A 20,383-nucleotide genomic window follows, 5' to 3' on the forward strand; every position below is an offset into this window, starting at 1 on the left:
CAAATCTCAAGACAACGAAAGCATGTGTGACAGTGGTGTGGAGACTTCCTTCCGCAAACTGAGCTTTACTTACTCAGACTCTCTGAACAGCAAGTCATCAGTGACGCTTCACAAAATGACCCTGGGCTATGGACATGAAAGTTCAGTGCAAAGCAATTATATAGCCAACTAGTAATATTCAATTAGCAATATGCAGTTACAGGAACAAATGTGACATTTAAAATTACATCCGTGTCATCGTGGCCGGAGGGAAGTGAATTCACAACCGAAAGCGCACTGGAGGAACCACACAGGAACCTGACCCAATGGCGACTTCAGCATGAGAGTCCTAGCTATCGCTTCCTCTCTACAGTACATTTAGTTTTCTTCATTTACAAACCATATACAATAACCAAGGCTCTACTGCCACATTAATTCACAGGACTGGACACTGTGACTGACTGAGCGAGCTTTTCTGGTTTGCGAGGATTTTCTTTTATAGATGAAAGTCACTCGTTAATGTATAATACCAACTCGCTTAATAAAAAGAGGTAAGGCACACAGAGCAATCAAAGGATACCGTTTCTAGCTGCTCTCTTCATAATTTTTGCAGCACAGTTGTATGAAAGAAGCTCATAAAATAGCTGGCAAAGAAAAATCATTACTTTAATCACAACAATGACAACTCAGAGAAAAGAGAATACTAAAAAAAATTCCTATCCTTGTATATTTCAAATAATGTATTTAAAGTTAACTTTGATGCCTCTTATTCAAAAAATTTTTCAAGTTTGGCATTTTCCTATTTGTAAATAGTTTTTTAAATATCTGTTCCTTTTAAAAAAATATGCTTTTTTAAATGCTTATTTTTATTTTACTTTTATAATAAAAATCTAAAATGAAATCTCTTGCTGTAATTTTTACTATCTTTCAAGTAGAATTATTGAAGATTTATCATTTCACTTTTAGGCATTGATATAAAATTATGCTGATTTCCAAGTACTAAAGTAAACAAAGGGTTGCAAGCCACCTGTCTTAAAGTTTAAGTATCTTCTATGGTGGGAGACCAGAAGCACCAGCTACTGCTGAGCAGCTGTGCTTTGGCTGTGCTTTGGCACTAAAGCTTCTGACTCATGGTCTCTTTTAGTTCTCTTCTCATAATTATGGCAGCAGAGGATCATTTATACTGAAACCAACTATTTAGCGTCTCAGCAAAACTCTGATGAGACAGTTCTTTGGGCTATCTAGAAGCTCCTCTAATAACTGTGTTCCTGAGCAGTATTTCTTCTTGTTGCATGTTAATTCTGAAATGGTGAGTGTAATTGGTACAGATGTTGGCCCAACTAAGAAATACCGGTATCAGATTTTGTGATGAAAATGCAGTAAGCAGTATCATACCATGGTCACTTGCTTGTAGCCAGTTTTCTTGGCACAGAGATGGAGATTGACAGTGTTCTTCACTCAGCTCAGTCTGCAGTAACCTGGGTGTCACTCCTGAGAAAAATGAATCAAGATAAACCTTGAGAATTGTTACGTTTAGAGCAGTATTTGCTGTAATGAATTAAACCATGAGTAATGAAAAAACCACACTTGTGAAATAATTTTATATCCAGTTGAATTACTGAGTATGTTAATTACTTCCAGAGAAACAAGATGCACAATAGTAAAAATGCCATTTTTTCTTTCAGTTATTGTATGTATAACCTACATATGCAGTGTCAAAGGTGTATGGATTTTTGTTCAGTTAATGTACTTCTCCAGTGTTCTCTTTGCATTCCAGCTGTAACAGAAACAGGCAAAGGTTCTACTCTGGGGGTGAAGGAGCTTTTTGAGCCCTAGCAGAGCTGCCAAGTAAAACACACCTGCTGCCACAGAATCTCCAGCACAGCTCAGGGAGCTGGTAGAGACACTTACTGAGGTTTCTACAATCCTGCAGGTCATCAAGGCATCCTGGCTGTTGATTCACACCTTTTAGCCTTATTTCTGACCAGCTCTGCTGTTAAACCACCAGAAGACACCCAGGTCTGTATTTCTTTAAGCACCTCATGACCAAATGCTGCATAATAACTATTCATCAGGTTAGTGATTGTGCAGTGAACAGCAGGACATCTCCCCTAGAACCTCTGTATTCAAGTGCTTTAAATGGCAGTCTGGCAGCTTCTTTCCTTGCAGCATCTCTGTTTCAGTCTATTTAACAAAAGAGGCTTTGGTCATCCCCCCCACTTTGTTTAGAAATAGAAAAATATTAATTTAAAAGTATTCTCACTAATTCAAACAGGAACACTTTTTACAGTTGAGTCACATAACAGGACAACTTTTCCCCATCTGCATTAACTGTTAGCATCTTAAGCATGTGTTGCAGACACGCTACAGTTTGTCAGAACTAGGCAAGAGCAGGAGGTAGAACACCCCAGCTAGTGTAGGACACGCTACAGAAATTGGCACGACATCTAGTAGGAGACATTTGTGTCTTGCGTAGTTCCCGTTTGGCAGAGCAAACCTACCGGAGAGCCTAGTGTTCACCTCAAGCAGCTCAATTAAAAGAAAATGCTAAAACCACACAGCTTTACTCTTTCTGCTTTACCTTTTTTCTTATTAGTAGGTGGTCATCCTGTACAGAGCACGCTGATGTACTGATGCCACCTGGGTGAAGGTCAGGCTCCTTGCAGGTAGGAGGATGAAGGCAGCATGCAGAGGAACCACGCTTAGCAAGAGAAAGCGTAAGTGATGCAGACAAGTCTTAACAGAAACATTTAAAGCAGACGTGTTCTTCCTAAAAGGTAACTGTCAAGATACATCTATGTGCCACCTCATCATATCTGCTCACCTCAGACACAGCTTTATGCTTACACCTCCTTGCCCAGAAAGGAAGTGCCATTCCTCTTTCACAAGTGTGATGGAATAAACTAAAAAAAAAAAAAAAAGTCCTGCAGGAACCCAGGAATTCGCTGCCTGAGAGCTCCTGTCTACACCCAGCTTATAGAGAGAAACCTCTCTCACTTAACTGCTAAAAAGAGGGTAGTAATGGTGTAACTCAGTCGTACATTTTCATTCAGCACAGTAAGTTAGCATGGGAACCTCACCACTCCTTGTAGCACAGCGTATTGTCCCCATTCTATTCCATATTACCTCTGAGGAAACAAAACTGAGAAGGGCATTATTCACCAAGTTCTCAAAAGTCAGGAATAAGTTGATTTTTTTTAAGATACATGAACAGCAAGAACGGAGTTTCTGGAGTTAAATTTTTTCCATTAGAACTTGTAGGAAAACTTCTCCAGCAAGCTGTCAAGCTCTTACTTACTCAGAGCAAGGCATCTCTGCCCTGTGGCTGGGTGAACAGAAGTACTGACTAGGCCCACACCACAGTGGGCTTTTCTAATGCACTGCATCATACTGCAGGAAGCCTGGTGCATGTTTCCATTGGCAATTAAAGCACCAAGGCTGGAGGTATGGGCAAAAAGCATCAACCGACAACCTCAAGCTGATCCTTAAAAGCTGATTTCATGGGTTTGTCCTGAGTGCTAGTCACGCTTCCTGTCACATTGACAGTGACTGCATAGATCTACCTGGAAACACTTGCAATATTCAAGTGGATCAATATTAAAATAAGAAAGGTTGTCTAATTGAGCTTTCTTCCCTGGAATGTAGAGAGGTGTAACCTTTGGGCATCCTAAATCAAGTTTAGCATTAAATTTTAAATGAATTACAGTGAGGATCAAAATCTGAGATAATTCCAAACTTAATTTGCACTTGCAGTAATTGGAACTTGCTACATTATTTTGCTACTGTACTGCAGTAATAAACACCAGAAACTTGTAGATGCAGAAGTAAGTTGTGACAACAGAAGACTACAAATCTTCTCTACATATGATGTAAAAAGGATTATTCAGAAAGTTAAACTGCCCTTGATTTTAGATTAGCTGCCACAGCTCTAAGTTTCTGGTGTCATCCTGGGATGTATTTACAAACTTGGGAATCAGTGATAGGCCAAAGTTCTATGCAGCATTCTGAGATTTTGTGGACTACAGGAAGGATAAGAATCTTACCTGCATGCGGTGGTGTGTGAAGTGTCTTTTCTCCCTTTTCTGGGCAAGTGAAATGCTGTTTTCCTACATTTAAGGAAAAAGAGGAACTCTCCTTGCTCCCTCCAACGAAGCGACAGGAATGGTAGTGCCCATTTGTTAGCTCAGGGTGCAATGGTCAATACTCACCCACCATCCACAGCTTTTGGCTCTTCTGGGGCACACAATCCTCTCTTACAGTAGAGCAGTTCTGGAGTAACTGCCAGATGCGCAGTCCGAACTTTTGCTGGCTGCAAAAGACAGCACAAGTTAATGACCCAGGATTTGCTTCTCTGCATTCAGGGTTGTGAAGCAGTCTGATGCCTCACTTAGAGCTAGGCTGTAGTATGTACGTTATTCAAAGCCTGTAGAGATTTCCCCATGGACTCATTTAAAAGCAACTGCTACAGAAATTTTTCAGCCATCCATTTACCCTTGCTATTTTCACAACACAGGAGAGCACTGGCAGATCAGTGCACTTCATTACACACTACAAGGAAAAACACTTGTGACTGACTTAACATCAGTTAACCTATGGCCTGCAGCAGCACTCGCCAACATTCCAGTTGAGTCAGCACACGCATGTGCTCACGTGCACATGCACAGAGTAGCATCATGCCCTCTGGGCTAGCTAATACAACGATGTTTGCCAGAAAGACAGGAGCACGAGTAATGCCTCACTTCTCTTTCAGATGTGCAATCACCTCAGTATCTTCTTGTCTTCAGCATCCCAGGCAAGAAACTCTACATTTGACTACAGTACAACCCAAAAGCTGTGGCCAGAGCACTTCCAGATGGGTAGCAGATGGCTAGATACACAAACCACATCACTGTCCTAAACACTGTGCCTGCTTCTTCATGGAAGCTCCTCTGCTATCCTCGGCTCCTCACCAGTGATCAGGCTGGGCAACCCAACTACAGCTTCCTACCATCCTACCAGTACAGTGGAACAACTCTTAACAAGAAATCAAGCTTTCCACTCTTTTCTTTCACAGGAAACCACCTGAGGGCTGACTCACACCATCACTCCTTTACAGTTGTTGGGAAAGTGAGCTGAAGCTTAATTCCTGGTAGATCACATGCTCGTGGGCAAGACAGAATCACAGGGCCAGCATGCCAGACTATTAATATCTAGCTTATTTACAACAGGCAAAGGAGGACTGCTACAACACAAGAAGAGAGAGAAGCTGCAATGCTGACAAAAGCCCGGCGATCACAATGTTTGCAAAGAGGCATCAGAGGCCAGCGTTCTAAGGTTTTGATTTTTCACCACCATGAAAAAGAACTGAAACTTTCAGCTCCTCCACCTGACAACAGCATGCTGCCCCCCAGGCCACCAGCTCGCCAGACCATGCTCATTCTTGTTTAGAGCTCCTGTTCTGGATTACCCAACTCCCCGCTCAGCCATAGACCCTGGCTCAATCCACAGGCCACTGGTTCTAATACACAAGGGTAACGTCCCTTCTACCACAGCCATTCCCCTCGACAAGAGTCAACCAGGTCCCCAGCCAGCCACGACGTAAAAAAGCTACACAAAGAAAGAGCAATACTGAACCACTCTGCACTCACAAAGCCCATCAAGAAGTCTCAAAATCAACTTCCAAGAACAGGTCCTGGCAAGCCACCAGACTCACCTCCTTCCTCCTGACTAGTCCTCAGGGTGTTGTTTCCCTTCATGCTGCAGCATGTCTAGTGGCCTAGACCAAAGACACCTCTATTTTGGCTACGACGCACACTAATAATCAAAAGTGACATTTACAGGTCTTTACTGACTCTACTTCCTACAGTAAGACGGCCTTTCCTCAATGTTGGCAGGGACAAAACCAAGTAATTTTAAGGTTCTGTATTTGTCACTTAAGTTTTGGTTTTGCACCCTAATTAAACTAAATTGGGGCTTTCATTTTGCTATCTTGTAACATCTGACTGGAAAGCAGAGTTATGTAAACCCAGTTCTTTGACTGGAACATGTCCTTAAACATTCAAAGCACAAGTTCGTGGATCACTCAACTCACCCCTCAGAGGGTAAGAAAGAAAACTGTGATTCTGACAACGTAAAGGCTGGCCTGTAAGCTACAAAACTGAACTGTCCTTTACTGAGAATAAGAAACTCACTGGCCTGTGCCCCTGCACCTGACACTGCTACAGGTCACCGAAGTGGTCTCTGCTACACATCTCCAAAACCAAAAAGGACTAATAGAAGTAAAAGTACTGAAGAAAGATGTGCCTCGAAGACAGAAAAATTGTCCAGGCCCCAAGGTATGCAAACAGCAGGTAAAAACAAAGACTGACAAAGAGCTATGAACACTTACTTAAGAGAGGAACTTAAGATACATTCACATGCTTCTTTACTGGAAAAAAAATGTAGAATAACTTGGAAAAGCTTCCAAGGAAGTGCTCCAGTAAACTGGAGCAAAGTAAGTCTTCCTTGTGTGGCAGAAAGTACCAACAAAGAGATGCCCTCTAAAGCTCAAAATGATCTCTGCAGGTCCTGAATGGGTTTAGAGTCAAATCTCTGCCAGAGACCAGTTTTAGGACAACAAATTAGCCCATACCATACAGCTTTCTTCCAAAACCTGCTCTCAAGTTCTGTTCTGGAAGGGCACTTGTCATGCCTCCTGCTGAGGGGAACACTGACTGCTGCTTTTGCCATCTGTAGAGAACAGCCCCGAGGGAGCACGGAAGCAAACAAAGGCCATCAGTACAAGCAAACCCAGCAATGCCTTGAACAAAACATTGCAAGGCTGCAGCCTGAAAGAATACTGATGAGGCCATTCCTCTCTACTGTTGCCACCAATAATTCACAGAATCATAGAATTACTAAGGTTGGAAAAGACCTATAAGACCATCAAGTCCAACCATCAACCAACAAATACCACCATGCCCATTAAACCATGTCCCACAATGCCTCATCCACACGTTCCTTGAACACCTCCAGGGATGGCGACTCCACCACTTCACTGGGCAGTTTACTCCAGTGTCAATTCAATGACACTGAGGACAAGCACTATGACACTTACCAAAAGCTCTTCCTAATTCTCCTGCTGCTGATCCCCAGCCCATCATATACAACTGGCAATACAGGTGCTGCTGAGTAGCTGCAACAATACTCAGATGGCTACAGATGGGAGTGTTGATAGGAGCGATGGATACTCTGAAGATCTCTTCACTGTTGCATTCCTATCTTTGCCCTGATCTGAGACAAAAGCAGAACAGTGTAACCCAGTATAGCACAGTATGCAATGGCAAAAGTACCAAGGGGAAATGGTTAACCAAGGTACATGTGACAGCCACGGCTGCACAGGGGAGAGAAGAAAATAGCATCTATAAATACATACCTACTGCAACACCAGGAAACCAAAAGAATACTAAGGATATTAAGAAAGTAACGGAAGTGAACCTCCCCCAATAAATTCTGTTTTGAGCTCAAGCATTTGGCATAAGCGAGTGCTAATCTTTCATAACAGCACCTAGTGCTGAATTAAAGCTTTCCAGTGACAAAGAATGGACCCACTCTTCAGGGAGATTCTGACCTTCAAAAATAGCAGTAATTAAAAAATTGTCTGAACCTTTTTATGCCAACCTAGTAACTGCAGAAAGCAACAGCAAAAAAAAAAGGCATTTTATAAAAGAATGCTCTTCTGCATAACAGTGCTGATAGGCATTAATTGCATAGACACTTTGTCAGTTACTGATCATGTACCACAGCATTTCTTTCATGATTTTGCCTAAAATTCGTGACAGGTTAAACAAGGTCACAGTTATCCAAATTCATGGTTTATGGCTTCTAGCAATCCAAAAATCTCTTTTCTACATCTCTGAAACTTCACTCATATTCTGAGATGCAGTAAGAACAAATATTATCGACCTTCAGGTAGTCCTCTTGACTGTCTTTTAAACAAGTAATTCTGTGAAAGTTTTATTTATTTAACACTATTAAGTACCATTTTGAAATTCTATTTAGATGTTGCTGGAAGAGATATTTCTACATCAATGTAAGAGAAAGACATTGACCAACCTGCCCTTTTCCTAATACATTGCAGCAATATTAATCGTATTTATTCCACATTTTCTTGACATTTTTTCATCCTTACCTTGTATTGACTCTATTGCTGCTTTGATTCCAGGACACTGAAAAAACCGAAGGATTTTTCTTGTATTGTTGGCCCAGGATGCCTCTCAAATAAACTTTTAAATTCCTTCATCGATGTCTGCATTTTCTAACTGTTAAGTTTTAGTCATGACTATCATTTTCCCTATTTATTTTATACAGTCTATAAACATTGGCACGTACACACATATATTTTGATTGCTTTCATGTTTTCTTTCAACTGGGACAAGTTTTGAACCAGAAAAGCCCTCCCATACAACCGCAGCTATTTGTTTTGGTGACCTAATAAAGCATTTGTAAGCAGCTTTCATTTATCATCTCCCTTTCGTCTTTAAGTTTTTCCTCTTACTCAGGAGTATGTCAGTTTTGGTTAACGCCCAATTCAAAAAGCACGAGAGATTGCCAAGCATCAGTCAATATGCTCATCTCTTTGCCCATTAAAACTGTGGTCACTGCAAGAGAACAACCCCCAGTTCAAGTTCTCTAACTGACCAACGGAACACACAGCCACTCTCCCGACACGTGCTCCAGACCCACACAGCACCACCAGCAAGCATTACCCATGTGGTGCTTTTACGATGAAGATGGACATCTCCAGCAGAGTTTGTTCAAACACCTTCTACTGTGAAGTGCTGATTCTGCTCGGTGCTTTGCAAGAGAATTAATACTTGCTTGGACCATGAGAGGATCCTTGTGGAACCACAGCAAGACCCCAGCTGCATTTCAAACCACATCTGACAGACAAGCCCAATGCTTAGCAACCTGCCCACGGCACAGCTCGGTGGCCTGGATTTCCTGACAGCCAAACCCTCAGGTTTTCAGCTCCACAGATTACAGCAGCCCCCCCCATGCTGAAGCAAGCTTATTTGTATCAAATGCCAAAGTGAGACAACATTTCTATGGGAAACCCAATCGTTTTAGAAACAACTTACTCAGAAACAGGATAGGAGGTGAAGCACCATTATTTTGCGTGGAGTTCAATGTGCCACCAGATCTAATCATGAGTCAACCGTGTCTTCTATGAGGAACCCACACACAAAGCAGCAAAATTAAGATACTGAGGTTTTCCTTTGTTGGAAGGGGAGGAGGATCAGTGTGGAGCACAGGGCCACTCATGAGGAATGCCAGGAGGCTCAGCAGTGTCTGAGTGAGAACAGACCCTGCACTATGCATCTACTAGAGAAAAAAGTCACGAGTAACTCTGTGGTCCTTTCACATGACCATTTCTTCTCTGTACTGCCTCCTTTCTCTTTGCACCTTCGGTCAACTCTTCTCCCCCTTCCTTTTCCCACCAGCAGGCACGTCTCATACTATGCCATGTTACGCAGGATCCCACGCAGCAGCAAAGGTTTGTGACTGCACCTGCAGCTCTCTGGGAATAGTCAAAGCTAGATGCAGAGCTCTCAAGGTTATTGCTCATGTTGCATGCAAAGAGAGAAGACGACAAGTCTCATACTCAGTTCCCCTTTCAGAAGGGGGAACGGATCTGCCTGATGTCTGACTAGACAGCCCAGGTTTCATGTCTCTTTGGCAGCCTGCCTTGCGGGAGGCAGGCAGGACACCTGACTTAGTGACAGCCACAGATCTGAAAGGGTAGGACTAGTGCTCTCCCAGTTTGGGTGTAGATAGATCAAACAACTCCAAGTTGGGGCACACCTGTGGAGATGGTCCCAGATTCACTCCCTGCCCTTCCCCCCAGCATACCTTGCTGTTATCCTAAGATGAATTTCCACTTACAGCATAGTGAAACTGGAAAAAATACGGATTTTTACAACCATAGTCTGGAGGTGCATTATTTGTGTTGCCTTTTAGTTAGGACAAATTCACAACTCCAATCTTACATGAATTGGAGAACTCACAGTAGCTCTCTTGCACCGACTCACCCATCCCATTTTAGACATGGGATATATTTTCCCATTACCTGAGAAAGCCTTACTTTTAAAACACCACATATATGTAAGCTTTGCTGTTGGTATCTTTACATTGAAGCAGCAGTTAAAATTCACACATGACAGGAACAGACAGCATGTTCTCCAGTCAGCTCAAATTGTACGTTACTTCAACCTTAGTCAAATTCTTCTCATTTTTCTCCTCCTCCTGTTTCACTCCTTATCTAGAGAGAAATGAGGTATCCTCAGACAATGTCCACCAGAGAGGTCAAGGTTAGTGACTTTTCTAGTTCTTCAACACTGGTAGGTTCCCAAGGATAAAACACAACCACTTTCTTCTTTTCGGTCATGAGGAAACCATTATCACTAAATCTGCCTTTTATACTCCCTACATCCAGAGAAACAAAAGGAGCAATTGCAGTGGTCTGAAGAACAAATATATAAACGTCATCTCGTCGGGATACAGAAGCCTGGAAGAGAAATAAAAAATAAATAAATAAATAAAACGTGTTAAAGAACCACCCAGTTACACCCAAACTGGGAAAGACCTGCAATGTCAGTAAAACAGACTGAACAACCACATTTGATCAAAATTACTGTTCTCTTCTGGAAATCTCTTCTGGAACAAATGGTCAAACGAACAGGATTCATAGGTAAGAATCATGCAAAAACTGCAAATGTTATTATAGCCCTCCTACAGAATACCAGAGGTGGTGGGAAAATGCCATGAAGTGTTACCACTCTACTATCTTCTTATGAAAATAATAGAATAAATGGTAATCTGACTTGTATGTAGTACTGGTATCCTATACTTACTGCAGTGAAAGAGATTTGTCCTTTCACCATCACACTTCACTCAACCTGTAAATTTGTAACTACTGAAGTAGCTGGCCTTTCCAATTACATCAGTAATAGAAATGCACAGAAGTAAGATGGTAGAAGTCACAGTAACACAAGAGGTCACCTCATCATAATGGAAAGTGAAGTCCTTACACTACATTTAGAAGGTAGCTATGTTGTAAAGTACCACAACAACGTACAATGGTTTCTAAGTTCTATCAGTAGTTAATCTCAGAGAGGCTTAAAAGCACAACCAGGATGCATTTTTATGCAGTACTCCACAGTCACCAACATGAAATATTATGCTACATCATTTTCAAATACCAATTAACTATTTATAAAAAGCAGACAAATTATGTTAAGTGCAAAAATCATGTCCCGCTTACAAAAAAAATCAACACTATTCATTTTTAAGAAAAAGCACACACCCTTTACATTTTTTGTTTTCTGAAGAAACACTAAAGTCTTCATGTTTTTTAAAAGTAATGCTATGAAAAGTAGCGCTTGGATTAGCAATGTATTTGAAAGTGTAGTTAGTTTATTAGTAACTATGTATAGAAGCACCAGCTTCTCACAAAACAGAATAATGTTTTTAATCACAGCTGCATACTTTCTTAAAATAACCACTCTGCATTTATCCTCGCTAGCTAGTACTGCGGAGACAACACAGCCATGGGAAAAAGGAGTGAAATTTCCTAACGATGCTCCAGTTGCAGAGCTTTTATTATTGATGATGTCATCCACAAAATAAACCAGCATGACTCAGACTCCAGATTGTGCCACCAGCAGAAAAAAAATAAAAACAGGCTGATTTCTTTCCTTTGTATACTCAGGAGGCAGGCCATGCTGCCATGAAAGAGATAAGAGGGGAAAAATCTAGCCCATTTTATTTTTGTAAAGCAATTATGCTGGTCCAGATTCAAAGAGATTAAAGACCTCTATTCCCCCCTTGTTTAGTTTAGCTCTAAAGAGCAAAGCTGCAGTTTGGAAGCCAAATGTGACAATGCACAGGTCCCCATCCTGCCAATCTGCTGATTAAGAATTTTGCAGTAAGATTTACATGCTAAGAAGTGAGGCTTAACAAAATGTGGGTGCACACACACACGCACAGAGCATGCTTGCTCTCTATACGTAGAGCACGCTTGCTAGGAGCGGAAGAAATCTAGGGAAAAGCAACAAATGAACTAAATGACAGTGTTATACAACACTGATGCTTTTTGTGCCTGTTCAGAAGACTGACACACTTGCCAGATACTAAGAAATAATCACTATTATGCAAATCAGAACCCTTAGCTGGAGGGCAGGGATTTGCAGGAGGAGGAAAGGAGCGTGCAACGTTGCATGTTAGCAATGGTACACTGATCTGAGAGTTTGAGTGCTTCAAGAGGAAATACTGCTGACAATAATGCACTCCAAACTCAAATGAACTAGCATCACCTAGTACTGACATACAGTACTGTCTGCAAGCCAAAACACTTGCCATGATACTATTTGAATGAAAGGAGCAATGCTGTAGCAGTCAGGTGAAAGACAGTCAAAACAAATTAGAGACTTCATTATTTAAAGCAAAACCCAAACAATAAAAACACAAAAAACCCCAAAACCAAACCACCAGTCTTATTTAGATATGCATATAGTGACAGAGAAAAAAAAAAAATCTGATTTTGAACTCAACATGGAAGCTAGAATTACAACAGTTAAGGAGAAAGAACATTCAGCGGAATCAGACATTGCATAGCAGGCAAACAGCTCAAAACAGTAAGATTATCAAAACCAAACACAGTCATTTAGCATGACTGATGCTTACACTAAGCTGGGTCTTTTCTAATCCTACAGCATCCTTTAGTGATGAAAGGAAGTGATGGTTCGTAGGACTCTGGAGCCCATCTTCTCCCACGAGACAGAAAGTAATAACGCAGCTTTTCCTGGTACAATTTCTGCATCTTCCCAGAAAGTCATTTATGGACTCCTTGTAGATGGGGACAGCACTTTGTGCCCTAACAGTCACACCGTCTTTGGTAAAGGTGCATACTGACTCAAAAGAACTCCAGGCGTGCATAACGACCTATCAAGCACATTGAGAGAGCACAAAGCTTAGAATAAAAGTCGCATCTGTGAAAACAAACTAGCATCCTAGGTTTTGGACTGCTCATTGCAAGGTATGTTCTCTTGACAGTACCAGCTGACTTCCACCTAGCAAGAAACTCCACAAAGATTTAAACAATTGATACGGCATAATAATTAGATCATTATATAAACCTAACGAGAAGTCTGTTTCAAAGAGTCTGGATCTGTTGTTGTTCTTGATCTGCAAGGTTTTTTGTTTTCTCCAGGTTCCTTGAGAGGAGATGGTTGCCAATTCCTGCCAAGGGAATGCTGGGAAATGGAATTAGCAAGTGACTAATTTGTTGACTCTTTTTTCCTCCCCGCCATGATTAAAAAAAGTCAAATAAAGGATTTTCTTGAGATTGCTCAGTGTTATCTGATGTAAACCAACTGGGTCATCTAGAGCTTCTGCACAATCACTGTTAAACAGAAGCAAGCTGCATCATCTTAAAAGTGATTATGGAAGTTGTATTAATACAGCAAAATACATTCCCAGAGATCATGCATGCATTATGAATGCACCCTTATATTAACAAAAAAAAGGGGGGGCATAATTTGGAAGATAGGCACTTAATGAGAATTACAGCATTCTATTTCTTTGTAAAATTTAGGTTATTTTTGACCTTAACAGGGGTCTGCAGTCAGGAACAGATCTTAACTCCCTTCAAAAGTTTTAAGTTCCAAATTTTCTTGAAGTATGAAATACAGTATTCATCAGAACTACCCTACTGCCAATGCTTCTCTGACGTTATCAGAAAATCTGAAGTTCAGCCTAGTACAATAACTCAGACAAGAAATAAACAATTTCATTAACTGCAGTCCTACTCCAAGAACTGACTATCCAGAAATTGCAACCATTTTCTATACTTTATATTACCATATATAAGTAACCTTATAAATCTGAAAATTCATGGCAGCCCACCAGACAGAGCAGTGAACTAGGAATTGACATACTCATACTACTAGATCCGAAATAACTGGTGAGTCATTCCAGGTCTCTAGGTCTATTTTTCCATCCTTCCCAGTCTTTTCACGTGGGATGCCCTTTACGTCAGGAATTGTATCTCATAGTGCAAAACGGCCTCTAAATTCATTTGGGATCTGTTTGCCCTACGATTAACAGCAACAAAATGTAACATGCTGAAAAGCAAGAGTATGTTCTACAGGACAACTCAGCAGCCCAAATACTGCCTAAGAAATCCTATCAGTTTCTATAGCATTATCAGAAAACAGTTAAGGCATCAATTGTAAAATGGGGACATTGCATGGGTGACCTTGCACTGAAAGTACACATAGAGGTTCTGCTAATATTTGAGAAAATAATCTAGTTGTTCTTCCCAAAGTGGTGCAGTCTGAGTACTGGTAAACAATGGTACCATTCTTTTTTCCACCCATGTAGTCAGTTAATCTAGTTCTAACACCCAGGGAACAGTTTTGTTAAGTAGCGAGGTACCATTTTTCACACTTTGTTCTATTTAACCATCAATCCCTTTAAGATTTCAATAGAATAGTTAATTTCAGGCCTGTTACCTACAGGCTATAAGCAAGGCAATTAACTCCTTGTTCTGTGAAGCAGTACACACTACTATAATAAAGGACAGCGTCGCCCCTAAGATTAAAGACAAGAATTGCACCTCATTGTATTTGAGGATGGACTTACTGAAGCTTGTTTATACAAAGATGTGTTCGTTTCAGCTTCTCACATTTTTGCAGGAGGGACACAAGAGTGGTGAGAGAGGTGTCACCTACCCTCAAAGTCAGATTGTGGTCCACGTGAAGATCTGAGACACCGTAAATGTACAACACACCTTTGTCTTCATAGGCCACAGGCAGCAGTGGCGCGAAGAAGTTCTGGGCAAAATAATGGAGCAGTTTCCACTTACCACCATACTCTGAAAAGGGTTAAAAGGAAGAAAGATTCAGATTGAATCCAAGACTGCCTTGGCACACAATCGCTTCCTGTGCTCTCTGGTCCTGCTATGGCAATACAATATCACCCTCCACCCTTTTTCACCTCTATCAAGTGCAGAGTATAACTGAAGTAACTCGTGTTTTCTTCCAGGCAAGGCTCTGCTCTGGAAGGGATTTCACGCTCTTTCAAGCTTTTCTTTGAGTTTCACCAAAAGGTCACATTTTGTAAGTGTTGGCCCTATCACTGCTATGCTGTTATTCAGTTAAAGAAAGCCTTAAACACAAGTGACATTAACAAAACTGACACAGTGTACCACACATTAGGCAAGCAGCTGGAGCATCTATGTTGTTGAGAATCCAGACAAACACACTGGCATTGGTGGCATTGCCACAAACTACCACCACTGTAAAGAGACAACAGTCTGACTTTCGGTGCTTATACAAAGCACGCTCTTCCCTTTTTCAGTCCTCCTCTTTCAGTTCTTCCTTAGAGGAACATCAATAGACAAGAAAAACAAGTTCTCAAACCAAAGACAACTCTGAGTTAGGCAAAATTAATTTGCTGAGATCTAGAGACAAAACTTACTTTATGGGAGTTAGTATACATGACATAGACATATGCCAATCAGTTCACTTTGCTTCTTTAACGGAAAGCTGTACCTCATTACCTTTTAATACTTTGAAAGTCTGCCATTACCAAACTGGAAAAGCCATCAAACCTTGTGTCCTCTCCAAAAAAAGCAATTCTGGCTGTGTGGCAGTGTTGCATCTGCCATTTTGAAAGAGAAGCGGCTTCCATTTCTTCCTCTATTAATTTTCCATCTAGCACCCACTGTCAGCATTTTAACTCTGTCTTTGCTCAACCATTATCTAGTCATTGAAATGGCACTAAAAAGAAGTAGCAAGTCAGCTGCATCATCTCAAAAGGAAAGAAAAGTTAGATGCCTGTTTCATTCTTGTTTCTGGCTCTTTGTTTTATACAACAAGTTTAAAGTCCATGGATGCTAAAAAATATTTCCAGTAATATATTTTTGTTGTAACTAATTACCTCTCTGTGTTTTGGTGCTTATACAAAGCTCTTAGCACTTTCAAACATCCCATAATTAAGGACTTCATCCAGAGTGATGTAGTCTTTAAAGGGTGTGTTCGTGGCTTCCACAGGCAGACCTGAACATGCTCTGCCTGCACCCCACATAGACATGAATGAACTTTGTGGAGAGCAAAGTGCATTAGCTCCAGCTTAGCACCTTGCACATCACCTTGTTTTCAGCAAGCTCACAACCAGCTAGCTTGGAGAACAGACAAGAAAAGCTCATATCCGCCTGGAAAACCCATACAAGGTTCAACCGTGCTATGAGATCAGACTGTTGCCAACAAAACACTACCAGCATTCAAGTTAATAACACTGAAGCAAACCAGAGAGATGAAGTCTGAACGAAAATTTCAGGAGAGGCTGCTGAGTTTCTTCAAAACAGACTGTTGATATACTGATGAACGTACTCAGCATATTGGTGCTGTTCAGTATATGAACAAAGCCACGTTCTTGCATTCCAAGGACAATTCCTGGCAGAAATGTTGGTGGTCTAAAGGACAATTCTGCCAACAACAAGGAGTGCTAACAAATTACTTTTCAGGCATGTGAAACTTGAGAAGATGAGAGATTTGGATTGGGGATGGATTATCTGAAACAGAGTAAACCGTGGGGCAGGGTCTGATCTAAAAAATAAAAGCAACGGGCCTTGTATGAGAAATGGGCACTGCGCCTAAGCTCAGGTTTTGGGAGGGGTTGAACTCTCTGAAGCCCTCCGGACTGCCACAAGGCTCTCGGGAATTTCAGTTGTCAGTGCAATAGATGCTGCTCATGGCAGGCCTCAGATAGAGCCCTTCACGAGCTCAGACAAGTTACCCAGCATGGGCTGAGGTTTCAGTGTCTGCTGACTTGAACTTTTACATGACAAAAATCTAGCCTTCAACTGTCTTAAATATGAAAATGAATAATGCAATTAAAGTAGAGCAGTTTCTGTTACTTAGTGTAATATAAGATCCCATTTCTCTTCGAATGGGCCCTACCCTCAATTTCTGCTGTGCCTTGATTTCCAACTGGATTACATAACCACACTGCAGTGGTTACTGGAGAGAAAAAGAGAGAAGGGTTGCTACGTAGGCAGCAGATACAGAGATCCTCAAGAAACCCTTACAGTGGAGAAAACAACTCGGACTAAACTTGGCATTACACTTCCGCAGGGAAAAACAAACAAACAAAAAACCCAACCAACAAACAAATGCAAACAAACCACACACTTAAAAGTTTGTACCATTTCAAAACTTATTCCAGGGTTCAACTACTACAGCTATTGTTTTGGGATGTTTGAAAACATCACTAGTCTGCTTACCTCAGATCAGCTTTTTAAGGTTGCTATTTCCCTTCCCAAAAAAACAAGAGCCCTTTTGAAGAACCAAATCTCAACTGCTGGAGCAGTTTCACACAGGAAGGGCCTTCCAAGGATAACTTTTCCAGCAACAGGATAATACAATTGTCAAAGTAACTTCAGACAGCAGAGAAAACTACAGCTCACTGATAAAAAAAAGCCACATTCCTCAGCTCACCTGTTGTCTTGATTTCCTTCAGACTAGAGTCACATTTCTTCATTTAAAAATAGGCAAGTTGCATATAAAACACTCCCGCTGCCCCAAAAACAGATATAAGAAATCTGGAGATCAGGTAACTATCGTGAGAAATCTCTCAATAGAAATCTCTGGGCTTAAACCTTCCTGTTACAGACATGCATGCCCAAAGGCAACAGTCAAAAGTTATTTGAAACAGCCCTGGGGTGGTTTTCTCCTCCTCCCCCCACATTTAAATGAATTCTTAAAGAAATCCAAGTTCCCCCTTTTTTTTTTTCCTGATGATAACATGGGGTCTGCACTCTCTGTAGTATCAAACTTCAGAACAGGAAACTAAAATTAGGTCTGTAATGAGACCCCAGTACCCTTTTTTCTGACTCTTCCCGGAAGTCTTCTACACTGATAGCGGGAGTGAGAATAAACAGTTCTCCCTGGAACAGATTTTAAATTAATCACTTCACACCATTAAATGCAACCTGAGAAACATGCTGCTAGTTCTTTCCTCACCTCAGTTTCATGAATTCAGATCTATTATTCTCCGTAATAGCCTGCGGTTTCAGCTCACCAGGGGCCAATATTGAATCTGCAATAAAAGCCAGTTATCTGTTCAAGGGAGTCTCATGGCAACGGAGTTGGGTACCTCAAGGTGACACTTGTGTGGGAGTGAGGTAAGTTGCCGAGTGTATCACAGCCCTCTTCACCAAAACACACTGCATAGATGCTAAAGCATTCATCATGGCACAACCGGCTCCACAGCTAGGCGCTAACAATCAAAACCCAGTTGCGGTAAAAGCTCTTTAATTCTGAACTGAAGGAAGAAGTACTATGACAGGAGTGCTGTGCTGTGTTTTCATTCACTTCCAAGTGAACATCTTAAAGGTAAGTTAAAAGGAGAAACATTTGCTACCTTCTCCCCTCCCCACTTCATGAGGAAACACTTCCGCTTTGTACCGGAAATTATGTAAGTTCCCCCATGGCTCTCTGTGAAATAACAGATTTAAATAAGAAGCATTCATTGGTGATACTACTGTGCCATCTAACAACATGCAGAAATGTGGTTTTGAAGTGCAAATAAAACTAATTTCTCTGAAGTTTTGCATAATTTCAGCCATTAGCATTTCAAAAATCCCTCTACCACACCGCCTAATTAAATGAATATTAAACCTTTCCTCATTCCACTGAGGGAATAGAACAAAACAAAGGAACAGCTGTATCTCTGCTGAGCTTCTTTTCTGTAAACTAACTTCAACAACATATGAATAATTCAAGTATTTGATATATTTTCTACGATGACACAAGCTCTGTACTTAAAGAGACATTTATGGTTTCCATGATCAGTTCATGTACCAATATTCCTGTCTTTACAAAGACACATTTTTCCAAGCATCTTTTTCTCTTGAGGCACTTAAAGCCTAAGATCATCAGCCATTGCTAGAATCATAAAAATGAACATTGAGATATTCCATTTCTTAATACAAGTCTAGAAAGTCCAGAAAGATGAGCATTACAGTTGGACTGTTGCCTTAACATTTAAATAAAATAGCCCATTCCTTCTACTGGTTTGTTTTCCTTTGTTGGTTGCAGTTACTTTGCTTGGATGAATAAAGGGAAAAAAAAAAAGAAAAAGGGAGAGGGACAAACATCTGCCAGAGAAAGAGGGGGAGGATAGGGTGGGCTAATTTGTTTTAAAGCAAGGCCAAATGGCATTTTATTCTAAGAACTGATTGAGAACTTCACACTAACTCTTAGCTTTTTCTAGTTCACTCATATTTCTTCACATATGAAATTCTTCAATAAAGATTTTCAAAAACCAAATATGTGAGAAATAACTAAATTTGAAAAAGAATATACCCAAGTCCTATACAGCTGCCATAGAACAGCTTCTCCATTTCTAAATGACTTCTAGACAAAAATGTTTGGAACATGAAACACAGCCACTTCCCCCAAACCATACATTCCTCCCCTATTTCTTACTGCCTAAGTGACATATCTTTATATGTCCGATTACTCCATTTCTGTGTTCTAAAAGGAAAATATATCTGTATAAATATATAAGGAGATACCATGTGCATAAATAGCGTATTAGCAGAATAATTTAGTCACAAAGAGTGATTCACCTCACCTGACACTAAGTTAGACCCTAAATCTCAGCTAGTCATCTTCTCCTATAAAGAGCTTCTCAGAAGCTATGCTGGGTGAGAGGTGTCACATGTAGTTCTACGAAAATCAAATTCAGCATGGAGAAGGTAATTCATCCCACTTATTAGACAGCAAAGGACACAATGAATCACACTCTGGAGATAACCCTCCCTCCCCCAACTCGCTACAGAAGAAATCTAGATGCCTGCCTAGCCTTTACATACTAAACCCCACACCCTGCTCAGAACAGGATCACAGTCCTGTAGGTTTTCTTGACAGTGCACTACTGCCTACTGAAGGGAGAGGTTTTGATTATTTTACCATGGAGGCAGGGGCAACAAAATCAACCAAATCTGTTGGGATTATGGGAAGTATAATTATACATGGGTGCTCCTTCTTACCCTCCTATCCTGCTAGCTCCCTCTCTGTCCATTCTCACTCGGGGTGGCTGGGTACATGCATCTGTACAGCTGAGCCAATAGATATAATCAGGGGTTTCTAGGACAGGCCCTTTTCGAAACAGAATTTCTTAGAAGTCTTCGATTTTAAAAGAATTGATCTTTCTAATTTTAAAAGAATTAAGCTTGCAAAAAATGCAAAATTTCTCTGGAAAAACCTGGATGATAAATCACACACAGTTTCAGGAAGATCCAGCTCTACATAAGAAAAGCAAGGGTAGCCGAAAGTTTGTAAGAGCTTTGTGCCCTCAACCTTAACCATCACTGCTT

The 20,383-nt window shown here is 40.9% G+C and overlaps 2 protein-coding genes and 2 long non-coding RNA genes across 4 annotated transcripts in view; 1 reads left to right on the forward strand and 3 right to left on the reverse strand.

The window, feature by feature from the left end:
- The window catches only part of NFKB1 (nuclear factor kappa B subunit 1), a 46,449-nt gene extending 46,271 nt beyond the window's left edge, over positions 1-178 (forward strand). The window contains exon 23 of the mRNA XM_059817943.1: positions 1-178. Coding sequence (XP_059673926.1) covers positions 1-172 — 172 coding nt within the window. The 3' untranslated portion in view covers positions 173-178.
- A 406-nt stretch (positions 179-584) lies between these two features.
- On the reverse strand, positions 585-2,877 carry LOC132317082 (uncharacterized). The gene is made up of 3 exons (XR_009483991.1): positions 2,561-2,877; positions 1,375-1,470; positions 585-623 (listed from the first exon to the last, which is right to left on the reverse strand). It is a non-coding gene; the product is annotated as an uncharacterized LOC132317082 (long non-coding RNA).
- Positions 2,878-3,843: 966 nt separating this feature from the next.
- Positions 3,844-7,505, reverse strand: LOC132317080 (uncharacterized). Its single transcript, XR_009483989.1, has 3 exons — positions 7,055-7,505; positions 4,188-4,288; positions 3,844-4,085 (listed from the first exon to the last, which is right to left on the reverse strand). It is a non-coding gene; the product is annotated as an uncharacterized LOC132317080 (long non-coding RNA).
- Positions 7,506-9,736: 2,231 nt separating this feature from the next.
- MANBA (mannosidase beta) overlaps positions 9,737-20,383 on the reverse strand; it is a 49,058-nt gene continuing 38,411 nt past the window's right edge. Inside the window, exons 15-17 of the mRNA XM_059817942.1 lie at positions 14,730-14,872; positions 12,682-12,939; positions 9,737-10,504 (exon numbers count right to left, since the gene is read on the reverse strand). Coding sequence (XP_059673925.1) covers positions 10,280-10,504; positions 12,682-12,939; positions 14,730-14,872 — 626 coding nt within the window. The 3' untranslated portion in view covers positions 9,737-10,279. The remainder of the gene's footprint in view (positions 10,505-12,681; positions 12,940-14,729; positions 14,873-20,383) is intronic.

This window comes from Gavia stellata, chromosome 5 (assembly GCF_030936135.1).
Source record: "Gavia stellata isolate bGavSte3 chromosome 5, bGavSte3.hap2, whole genome shotgun sequence".
NCBI lineage: Eukaryota > Metazoa > Chordata > Aves > Gaviiformes > Gaviidae > Gavia > Gavia stellata.